The sequence below is a fragment of the Alexandromys fortis genome, unplaced genomic scaffold (assembly GCF_014885135.2).
Source record: "Alexandromys fortis isolate MF-2015 unplaced genomic scaffold, M_Fortis_MF-2015_v1.1 scaffold_28, whole genome shotgun sequence".
Classification (NCBI taxonomy): Eukaryota; Metazoa; Chordata; class Mammalia; order Rodentia; family Cricetidae; genus Alexandromys; species Alexandromys fortis.
Window position 1 is genome coordinate 13,013,752 of NW_026067901.1, and position 11,760 is coordinate 13,025,511.

An 11,760-nucleotide genomic window follows, 5' to 3' on the forward strand; every position below is an offset into this window, starting at 1 on the left:
GGGGGGGGAAGGTGCCTGAAAGACGGCACACTGAGATGCTGCTGCACTTCCTGTTTGAAGTTAACAGAAGCAGACTCACTCAAGGGCACAAAATAAGGTGTCTTCAGAGTGGTTATGTCTCCTGCCTGGGGGACCACCTCTACCCAGCAGTTTACAGCTGACCTCAAACAGGCACAAGCAGCCAGCATGCCTTAGAAACAGCACAGCATGAACTTGAAAACTCTCTAGCTCCTTCCTACTGTTCAACTGCTTTTGTTCTCATCCACCGTAGGTATCACAGTTAACATCCAAACACATTCACCCAGACCTCAGCAAAGCAAAGTAAAAATCACAAAAACAAATGATTTCAGTTCTCCGAGAGAACGAGACACTCACAGGAGAGAACTCTGCTCTGGGCAGGCACACTGTGGCTGGCTCCTGCTCGGCTCTGTCTCGGTCTGAGTTAGGTGGTCTGGAGAGGTCTCTGCAGTCGGCACGTGCACAGTCTCACAGGGAGTCCCACCTGGACAGGGAGAGGGGCTTCTGGGCTTTTAGGCTGCTGTGGGCCTCTAGGGATGAAAGCAACCAGCAGGGGACGCACACAACACTTAGACTCAGTACAGGAACCGCACAGTGATAAACTGCATAGCTGCCCATATTTAGACATTTACAGTTCTTTATAAACACTACATGCTTTAAGACATTACCTCATTTCCTGTTTTTCAGCAGCCAAAAGATCAGCGCCAAACTCCTAATATCCAGAGTGCCCAAAATCTCCCCTTTGTTTTTAGACCAAGGCCCAAGCGGGAGATTTGCCCAGCTTGATCTGTGCCTAGAAGTTTCTGGAGGCCATTCTACCTCTGGTGTTCCTTTCCCTCCTCAACGGCCACTCCTCTAAGCCAATCACATTCCAGACAACAGCAACAAAACCCTTCGGAGGCCTCTCGGATGCTGCAGCTTTCAGTTTCCTAGGTGACCGTGTCGTCACTAGTTTGCAGTCTCAAAGCCAAGTCATCATAGCAACCCATTTTTTTTTTTTTTCATAAAAACCTACCAATGTTTTCTAAGTGTAAAATCAGGTCCAAAGCAGACTCTTAGAAGCAGTTACTGTCCTTTTTTAATCTAAAACCTTCAGCAAAGTCTCAGCAGAATGTTTTGTAAAGAAATCACAGCTATTTTACGCAAATGAATTCTGTAGTAGCTAAACTGCCTTGATTTTTTTTTTTTAAATTTTATTCCTTGGCATCCAGCATTAAATATGTGTTCATCATCTATTAGAAAGGCTGAGATATGGCTCAGTGCTGAAGAGCATACACTGTTCTTACAGATGTTGGTCCTGCACCTACGCCAGGTGGCTCACAGGAATCTCCAGCTCCAGTGGCTCTAACACCTTACCTCCACAGGCACCTGCCTCATACGCATATACTCCCACACCGACACACATACACATTAAGTAAAATACATAAAATTTTAAAACATTTAGTTTTTTACAATGTTCATCAGAGTCCAAAAGATGACAGGCTAGAGAAGAGGAACTGGTCATCTTCATACAGCTGTGATGAGGAACCCACCTCCGACCCACCATGGTGGACCACTGACAATTCCCATCAAGTCTCCACTTAGCCACACCCTACACGACTCTGGTCGAAGCATTGTGATTTCTTTGGCTACCTGCACACCACCAAATGGGATACAAATGAAAGTCTGACAAGCACTGTGCAGCCTGTCCTCTGCAACTCAACCCTGGAAAGCCGGACCAGCCTCCTGGGAGAATGAGTGCCACCCAGCTGAGGAGCAAGGCTACCATGAACCATTCAGGTCCAAGAGCACTGTGTGAGCTACCCAGTATGGCTGGTGGAGCTTTGCTGAGCCAGGCCTAGCCCAGGTTATACAAGCAGCCTTATTTTAAACGCTGGCTACCACCAAGGTTCTACACTCACAAAGATCAGAGAGGAGAATGAACAAGTCAGAGTCGTCATGAGAGTGCCCATAAGGCGAGGTGGGGGTGGGGGCTACATTAAAAGTGCCATAACAAATAAATTAAGTCCAAGTCTGTGCAAGCTTCGGCACTCAGGAGGCAGAGGAAGGTGGATCTCTGTGAGTTTGTGGCCAGCCAGTGCTACACCAAACAAGCATTCTACAGGCTTTAAGTACAAAGATGCAGGAAGTTACAGCTCAGTAATCAAGGCTTGCCCACTAGGCTCAAAGCCCTAGATTCTAGCATCTCACACAGACACAGTCCTGCAGGAAGATGTGCAGCCTATGGCTGCACAATTCCATCACACCAAAGGGAAGGTTAACAGATACTCAAAACCTACCCCTTTCCCCCAGCAGGGAGGGCAGGCATCACATTTAAACACTGAGCGGGCAGTATTGCCTCTGAGGACAGACCCTTACATGGCGAGAGAGGTAGTTCAGTGGTAGAGCTACCTAGCATCCATGATGCTTTCCCTGCCTCCCATCCCCAGCACCACAGCCAAGCGCAGACCTGTAACTCATCTGCAGTCTGTAACAAACGTGACACAAGAAAAGGACCACTTACAGTCAGACAAGATTAGTGTGGCCAGCAATGAGCTCTCTTCTGAAGGCCCAAGAACAAGACCACACTTCCCAGTCTTTCTCAAATGGTGCAGCTCCCTGGTGTCTAGCCATTAAATATATGAGCCTGCAGGGGCCATTTTTATTCAAACCACCATAGACCCAAAGCCTGAAGGTCCTCAGAGAAGGTTAACATGGAGCATGGTGGCCATTCCTTTAATCCTAGCTCTTGGGAGGCAGAGGCAGGCGGATCTCTGTGAGTTCCCAGCCTGGTCTACAAGAGCTAGTTCCAGGACAGGCTCCAAAACCACAGAGAAACCCTGTCTCAAAAAACAAACAAACAAACAAAACAAGTTTAAGATAATCACTTATCTACACAATGAGTTCCAGGGCAGCCCAGGCGACATAGCAGGCCCTAATCTCAAAAAAGCAAGAGAAGAGGAAGCTGGTCTCTGCCACTTGGTGTATTCACTACACCAAGACCTGAGCAGCTACGCAGCAGGCACTTGTGGCCATCTGCCAAGTAAAAGGCCAGTCTAGGCATACAGCATGAGATGACCTCAACACCCCTTCAACCCTCATCCCCTCCCCCGCACAAAGACAGCCAAGCATGGTTGCTCATGCCTGCAATTCTAGCAACCAGGAAGCTTAAGCAGAAGAAAGATATCAAAAGTTTAAATTAAGGCCACCCTGGTCCACATTGTGAATTCCAGGTCAGCCTAAGCTACAAAGTGAGACCCTAAAACAGAAACAATGGGGCTGGGGGGACGGCTCAGTAGGTAAAATTACTTGCTGCACAAGAACCAGGACCTCCAGCACCCACCTTTGTAGGGGGGCAGAGCCTGGAAGATTCCTGGAACTTGATTCAGTGAGAGCCATTTTATAAGGAATAAGGCAGAGAGTGACATCTGACACCTTCCCCAGGCCTCTGGGGAACACAAACACACACTTTAAAACAACTGACAGGAGACACAAACCCTGACCTTGAGCACAAGACCAACCGTTAAAAGAAGTAACAACAGAAAATCCACCTACAGCTGGGCAGTAGCCTTTGATCTCAGCACTTGGGCTGCAGAGGTAGACGGATCTCTGTGAGTTCAAGGCCAACCTGGTGATCTCCATGAGTTCCAGGGCCCTGTAGACACTTTCTCAAAACAAAACAAAAATGTGCTAACTGGCACCTTGAAAGCAGTGCTCCCAAGCTGCTTACATATTTGAGCCCAAATTAAGAAATAGCTGCATAACAGAGAAACCCTGACTCACCCCCCAAAACAGGTGGGTGCGAGAAATGATTCCACAAGGTTGTCCACTCACTTCCGCACTTGCTGTGCCACGTGCACTCACACGTATCACACACACACATCATAATGAATAAATTCTAATAAAGAAAAAGCAAAAATCCCACCAGTACCAAAACCAAAATGCTTAAGATCACAGTTCCTTCTGAGGACAGCATTATCCAGACACGCTGGCACACAGCTGCAGTCCCAAAACTTTAGAGATTAGAGTTGGAAGTGATCCTTAGCTATATATTAAGTTTAAGGCAAGTTTGGACTTGAGAGCATGTCCAAAAAAAAAATCGATTATTGCTGCTTTGAGGGCAAAACACGAAGCACTCTGCATGCATAATCTCATTCCATCTTTCAGTGCCAACAGCTCTTTCCTGCACGACTCACACTGAGTCCAATCCACCAAGCTGCAGTCTTGCTCATCCTAACACCAGAGTGCTAGGAGGACAAATAATACACGGATGCTTTCCCAGGAACCCGCCTCCCACAGCACTGCTTTAGTCTGCCCATCAGAGGTGACACATCCCATAACACCACTGTTTGTATTAACTTAGTAAGTCAGTAATGGTAAAACACCCAAACAGAGCCCGAATGACCCCCACCCCCCCACCCCAGGAAGATGCAGAAGCAACTTAAAAATCACAAAATTTTAGAGCTGGAGGGATCTTAAGGTTTATATAATGCCAAATGCCTCATTTTTCTGAGGTGAAAGCTGAGCCTCTAATAATTTGGCCAACATCTCCCCAGGCATTGGGGACAGCAGTAACTCGCTCCTGGCTGGCACCCCAGACTCCTATGACTATCCCAGGCACTGTCTGCACCTCTGCAACCCCAAGACTCCCTGTCATGTTCATTCCCATACCTGGGCTCCTGGGTTGGCTGCTCTGTTTAGCTTGCTGGCTGGCCTTCAGTCATTCCCCAGAAACAGGGCATCAGGGAAGTTGGGAGGAACAGACACGCACAGCCAGCCAGCTAGCGTAGACACTGCTGTCACACAGCTGCCTGCAGTAACCTTAGCAGAACTGATAAGGAGGGCTAAAGGAGAAGAGGTGTGGCCACTTTTCCAGGCAGAAGGCTCCAGGCTTCAGGCTATGGGGAAAGGAAAGCAACCCAGAAAGCCCCAGTCAATATAGGTGTGCTGTGCTGCCTACAGCTTACACAGCCCTAAGTCCGTTCCTGGACAGTGAAAGAGGATGTGTGTGCACCTCCCAGGTAGCCAGAGGCATTCCATGGGACAACACTAGAGCGACTTACAGCGCACTCTTCGCACGACCCCTAGATTTAATCCATTAAAATCCAGTCCTGTTACTGTAGGCGTACTCTAAGTGACTGCCAGCCTTGTGTGGCTGGTGTCCGATTACTCTACCACAGAAAATCCCCCTGCACCGGGTTATCTCCAGTTCCCTCTCCGTCTCCCAAGTCCAGGCTTCGTCCCCTGTTCTTCATGATCTCTAAACCCACAGTCTACACTGTGTCCCTGCCTTAAAGCGCTCGTCTGGATCCTGATTTTACAGCTTCAGCCCCTCCAGTCCCTCGGAGGACAACGCTGACACATCCACGTGTGTCCCCTTCAGCACCTTTCCATTTCCTTCAAGGGTCCCCAGCTGTCCTCTAAGAATTAGGCCCTCATCCCCGTTGGAAGCATGTCTCCTATGCGGGTAACAGACATAGAGAGGCACTATGGTGCTATGACCTAAGAGCAAACAGATCGAATCTCACCCAAGAAGTTCTCACGCCAGTGCCCCGGTCCTGGGCCCGGGTTTTCAGAAGCTTAGTTAAGCCCTAAAGAACTTTGAACCACACCACCTGGGTCTGTCTCACTTCCTACAAGCAAGTCTCTGCAACAACAAAAGTGACCATTGGGAAAATATGTAAGCCAGGACTAGGGAGATGGCTCCATCAGTCAGTCATTGGGCCTGTAAACATAAGGCCTGAGTTTGATCCTTGCCACAACTTTTAAAAAAGCGCTGGTGTACACTAGTGATCCACTGCTGGGACGACAGAGACTGGCAGGTCCTTGGAGCTCAACCAGCCAGCCTTGCCTAATTGATAAATTCTAGGCCAGTGAGAGACCCTGCCTCCAAATAATGCCGGCGGCAGCACCTGAGGAACGACGCCCAAGATTGTCATCTGGCCTCCACGTGCACACAGACGTTTGTGCTGTCCCCTGCCCTCCACCCTGCTACACACACACTCACACACACACACACACACACAAAAACAAAAACATACAAGCTACATTAAACCAAGCTACTTTAAACCAATCACAGTGATGCATTTTCACACAGTACAAAAGAATATTCCACAACAGTCTTTCTTGCACTCTTGCTCAGAGGCCATCTCTGTATCCCTCCTCCCCAGGAAAGTTCTCATCTGAGTTCTGTTGCATTCTGTCTGACTTTGTGATGTCCCTTGCTGCCAACACACACCAAAAACAAAAAAAACATACAAGCTACTCTACTCCTCCATAAGCCTTTTAATGGCCTCCTGTTCCCCTAAACCACCCAGGCCTCTGCTCAGCACAGGAAGCTCAATGCCAGGTTCTGTTTATCATCAGTTCAAGGACGAAGCTCTGCCCCCCACTCCTCAAGGCTCTAAAATCTGGTGTGCTGGGTCTATCTCTCTGACTTTTCATCCTTTCTGTCGCTTTGCCCGAAATGACCCTCAACAACTTCTCAGCCTCTGAGAGTCTGCTTCTCTTTCACTTCTCACATCCCTTCCCTTCACCAAAGTCTATTCTCAAGAATTCCATCCCTGGCCGGGCGGTGGTGGCACACACCTTTAATCCCAGCACTCGGGAGGAAGAGGCAAGCTGATCTCTGAGTTCGAGGCCAGTCTGGTCTACAAGAGCTAGTTCCAGGACAGGCTTCAAAGCTACAGAGAAACCCTGTCTTGAAAAACCAACCAAAAAAAAAAAAAAAAAAAAAAAGAATCCCACCTCAGCTTCCTTTAAGGTCATTGCACCATATAAGTACCATGTACCACACAGCTTGGGCAATGATCCCCACCTCCCAGCCTTACCAGCTGGGGCTGTGCCCTCTGCCTCCAGCACCAAGCACACTGGATCACATAGGGCACCCCACTCCCTTTTTAACAAGGTCTGACCCTTGTCTTTCACAAGCATCAGATCAAGTACATTCTTTTTTGTAGCAGTGCTTCAGGGCACCAGACTGTCCACTGTTTCGCAAGTCCAGACCTGTTGATCAATGACAATAGCCTGAGGAAATGGTAATCTTTGTTCTAGAGAGTTCTAGGACTGAAAAGGATAACGCGTGTACCATTTGGTCCCAAACCTCCACCTCGGGGAAGACAGCCACATCTTGCATTAGCCTGAGGAAATGGTAATCTTTGTTCTAGAGAGTTCCAGGACTGAAAAGGATGACACATGTACCATTTGGCCCCAAACCTCCACCTCGAGGAAGACAGCCACAGACTTGCATGTCCTATGGAAGCTGCCCCTAAATCAAGATCCCAGGATGGTCCTCCAGGTTGCCACCTTCCTAGCAACTAGGCCACCATAATGAAGCCTTGTTCTCTTGGACTGGTTTGGTGGGCTGTGTGTGGTAACAGAAACTACCGCGCACTGAGGACACAACCTAAAAGAGCCTTCGTCTCCCCAACTCCTTCACTCCCAGTGATGCCTCTCTACCATATGGGTCTCACGAGTTAAAGCCCGGTTCCACACTGGCCTCCACCGCACGGGGAGCACATCTCACCTCCTCTTTGGTTATACACGGCCCTCTGCTGACCTGTCGCATGTTGCTACTTTTATTCCTGTTAACAAATCACAAACCTCAACGACACTCTAGGAGAAGCTGCAAGGGTCTGTGAACCTCAAATTAGAGAGCAGGAGGTAGAAGATCCCAGGAAGGACGCTGGGGAGAGATGGTCCTGAAGGCCTCCACCCAAGAAAGGTTGGGGAGTTCACCAGCCGGGGAGACCCCCGAGGAGGTTTGGGGCTGGGGCCAGAGGGGACTCGGTTGGGCACGTGGAGCAGAAGGTGGCAGGGTCTCAGGCCTTGAAGACGCCGAGGTCATCCGTGTGATGAGTCTAGGGGAAAACTGGAGGGTCAGGGGGTCCCGGGATTAAAAGGTGGTCCAGTCTATAGGTGGCCGCGGACCCGGGCAGTCCCAGGGGATGCCGGAGGTAGGGGTCCCCAGGACATCAGAGAGAACTAGGGTCCCGAGCGCTCAGGGCGGGTCCTGAGGGTTGGGAAGACACAGAGTGCTGACACCCGGCCCCGACCCGCCGCCTCACCTGCCGCGCAGCGGAGTAGCCAAGTGTCGCTCGCGCTCTTGCCACCTCCCACCCAGGCCGCGCCCCTGGGCTGGGTGGAGCCGCCGGGCGGTGCGCCGGATGGCGCTGCGCGCGCATCACGCGGAGCCTGCCGTGCCGAACCCGCAGCGTCCCCTCAATGCCTTCCCCCCGCGCGCGCGCACTCTCCGCGCGAACGTTCCGCCCTGAAATCAACGGCCCCGCGGCAAAGGGAAGCCCCGCCCGGAGGGGGCGGGACCATAGTACGCCCCCGCCCCCAGAGAGGCTGCCACCGGGCGGTCTGCGCAGTCGTGTACTGGGAGAGCGGGGACTAAATGACTGACGAGCTTGTGGCTGGGCTCCCCTACACTGCTTTGCATCCTCAGATTTCCTGTCTGCGCGCCTGGACGGCCCTTTGAAAACGCTAAAGGTCGTCGAACGCGGTCGGAACCAACCCTCGGCAGCCGCGTTCAACCGGGCACTCGGCACCTCAAGCCTCAGGCTGCACCGCCTTTGCCCCTACCGGGCTCAGCTTGCTTTCCCGCAGTGACCGTCTCTCCCACCTCGTGCCAGGCCTGGCACCTGGCCCTCCCGGTGTGCCCCGGGGTCTATCTTGGACATGTCCAGCTTAGGCTCGGGTCCAGGGACTTCGGAACCCCTGTGCCCAGGTTCCGCGCCTGTCAATCAGTGAACCGCCCTGAACAGTGGGGGGCACACGTGGGTGGACTCTGCGCTGCAGCACTCAACCTGAGGAACCTAAAAACCCGGTTTCACCTCTCCTTTCTCTAAATAAGGTTAGGTCAGTCCAAAACCCATTTCCTCCTCCCCGCCTTCCCGGATCCGCCCTACCCAGGCAAGTTTTTAGGACTTCCTCTCTCTCTGCCTCCTTTTTTCTACCTGGGTTTGCTATTAGCATTCCTCCAACCCATAAGGAAACTGCATTTGTGACAGGCGCTGGTCTTAACGACTTTCAGTGGTTTCCCATGCAGTACTGGGCACCTACCCGAGTCTTTGAATGTTCCTTTGTCCTCAGAACAACCCGGTGGTGAATGGCACTACATTTACTGCAATTAACCACAGGAGAGGCGGGGCCCCGGGGAGGTTGTATTGACATTACCAGCCATGCATTGACTCCCAACACCCAGGCTTCCCGCCCCTAGACTGTATAATTTAAGTGTGGGGCATGTTTCTTCTTCCCACTTCTCCCCACCAGTAGGGCCCACTCTGCTCCAACAGTCAGGGCTTGGAGGGAACTGGTTCTAAGTCTACAGAGCTCCCCAAATCCAGATTTAGCTCCCCCCCCCCCCCCGTACTTGAAAGATTTAGCTCCTTCTATGCTACTGACACACAGCGACCTCCTCCCTCAAGGCAGAGCCATCCACGCACATGGGTCATTCTGTTTTCAAATGTGATGGGAAGAGGGGTCACCCTGATGATTTAGAGGTTCTGGTGCTCAGGGAAGAAAAGAACAGCAGGGCCTACAGTGAGCCACCGGGGTTGGGGCTGGCAATCTTTCTCTTGTGTCCTCACTCATTCCTCTGCCCAAATTACATCAGGGTCACCTTCGCTGTATCTCCAGCCCTGACTTGAGAGGTATCCGCCAGTTCTATCTTTGCTCTGGGCATCAGAAAACCTTTAGTACTTATTGCTGTGCAGGCTTGATTCTCAAGACAAGGTAAATGATCCCATCGGGTGGGGGGAGGTGGACCAAAGAGAGTTTGTCAGCAAAGGAAAGATGAGAGCTGTTGCCCCCACACCCCCGCATTCCTGAGGACAGGTGGCTAACCCATGCCAAGTGGGACACCTGCTGGGACAAGGCTGTCACCACAGCTTCCAGGAGGATGGGGTTCAGGGCTTTGGAGCAGTGGGTCCCATCTCTGCCTATCTCTCTCCCAGGACAGCAGCAGCTTTCTGCCAAGTATGGATGGTGAGGAATCCCAGTCCATAAGGTGTGTGTGGCATTCTGCCAGGGAGGCAGGTCACCAGGGAGTGCCCTGGAGTGCCCATAAAATGCCAGGGCTTATTTCCTGTTGAGAGGTCAGGGTTGCTCTTCGGATGGATGAAGGAGGGGCTGCACACGTGACTCTGAAGTGGCTTGCTTTTCTAGAATAGAGGAAAAAATAAGTAAACAAACACAACCGTGGAAGACTCTTAAAGCCCCCTCAGAAGTAGCCCCCAGCGCCTCGAGGGCCAGCCTGATGGCTGCCTATATACTGCTGGCTCTTTACATCTGGATTCTTTGACCTTGGATCAACCAAATGTGGATCAAACAGATTCAGGGAGAGCTGGAGAGATGGCTTGGTGGGGAAAGGGCTGACTGTACCATCATGAGGACCTGAGTCCAGATCCCCAAGTCACTTGCAAAAGCGAGGTGTGGCTGTGCACACCTGTAACTCCAGACTGGGATAGAGGCCAGATGTGGCGCTGTTAACCCCAGCACGCGGGAGGCAGAGGAAGGTGGATCACTGTGAGTTTGAGGCCAGCCTGGTCTACAGAATGAGTTTCAGGGCCAGCCAGGGTCACACAGTGAGATCCTGTCTCAAAAAAAAAAAAAAAGGAAAAAGAAGAGCTGGAGAAACGGTTCAGTGCTTAAGAGCCCTGTCTGTTCTTTCTGAGGACCTGGGTCAATTCCAAGCACCCATGTGGCAGTTCACAACTGTCTGTAACTCCAGTTCCAAGGGACCTGACACCCTCCGCCAATGTATATTGAATTGAATAATTTTTAAAAAAAAAGGAAAAAAGCTGAGCCAAGTGTGGTGACTCACACCTTTAACCATAGCTTCCGGAGGCAGAGGGCAGCAGACCTCTGAGGGTGAGGCCAGCCTGGTGTACAGGGTGATGTCCAGGATGATCAGAGCTACACAGAGAAGCCCTATTCAAAAATCACTAAATAGAAAGTTAAAAAGAAGAAGAAAAAGAAGCAGAGAAGGAGGAGGAAGAGGAGAAAGAGGAAAACGGAAGACCCCGGAAACAGTAATACTAAGGTGGAGAGGGCTATAAGCGAGTCATCAGGCAGGGATGCCTGCTGCCAGCTCCGACAGCCGAGGGTATCATCCCTGAAGCCCATGTGACGGGAGGAGAGAACTGACCCCTGACAGTTGCTCTCTGACCTCCAGACACCTGCCCATCCCCCGCCACAAAATAAAGACACATAAAAGGACATTTTTTTAAATATAAGGTACAGAGCGATAAAGACACGTGACATTGACCTCCAGCCTCTGTCTGTGCATGCTTAGGCAGGCACACCTGCTCATGTATGCATAGCTACTAGAACTGTGGCTAAGGACGTACAGGCTTTTTTCCCTTGTTGTTCTCTGAACAACACAACTGTAAAGACAGCCTCTGTGCAAGACAGAAGCTGGGCGCACTGCTTCCCACCCGCTGCCCAGCTGTTCAGGAGGCTGAGAGCAGACCATCACTTGCGCCCAAGAGTTTGAGCCGAACCTGGGAGACACAGCGAGACCCTGTCTCAAGGCAAATAAATACAACCTTGTCTTAGGCATTAAGTACTCTACCAGCAATTTAAAGTACACAGAAGGTACTTGGGGTGTGACTCAGAGGTAGAATGCTTGACTAGCCTGTGCAAGCTCCTGGACTCCCTCCCGGTGCTGCCAAGAGAATTAATAACACAGGATATGGGAGGGCATGTGCAAGTTACGTATGCAAATATGTGCACACAGGGTTTTGCATCTTGACACAC

The 11,760-nt window shown here is 51.0% G+C and overlaps 1 protein-coding gene across 11 annotated transcripts in view; it reads right to left on the reverse strand.

Annotated features, from left to right (window-relative positions):
* The window catches only part of Fam118a (family with sequence similarity 118 member A), a 28,243-nt gene extending 20,023 nt beyond the window's left edge, over positions 1 to 8,220 (reverse strand). For 2 of the 11 annotated variants that reach the window (XM_050130156.1, XM_050130179.1), the window contains exons 1-2: positions 8,064 to 8,201; positions 376 to 502 (exon numbers count right to left, since the gene is read on the reverse strand). Coding sequence is in view for 2 of the 11 variants with exons in the window: in XM_050130129.1 (XP_049986086.1) it covers positions 8,064 to 8,180 (117 nt within the window). In the remaining 9 variants the exon portion in view is untranslated. Of the gene's footprint in view, positions 1 to 375; positions 549 to 686; positions 2,783 to 4,668; positions 4,881 to 7,599; positions 7,855 to 8,063 lie in introns of those variants that run through there. The other 9 variants (XM_050130163.1, XM_050130139.1, XM_050130171.1 and 6 more) reach the window with 9 other exon arrangements.
* Between the last annotated feature and the right edge of the window lie 3,540 nt (positions 8,221 to 11,760).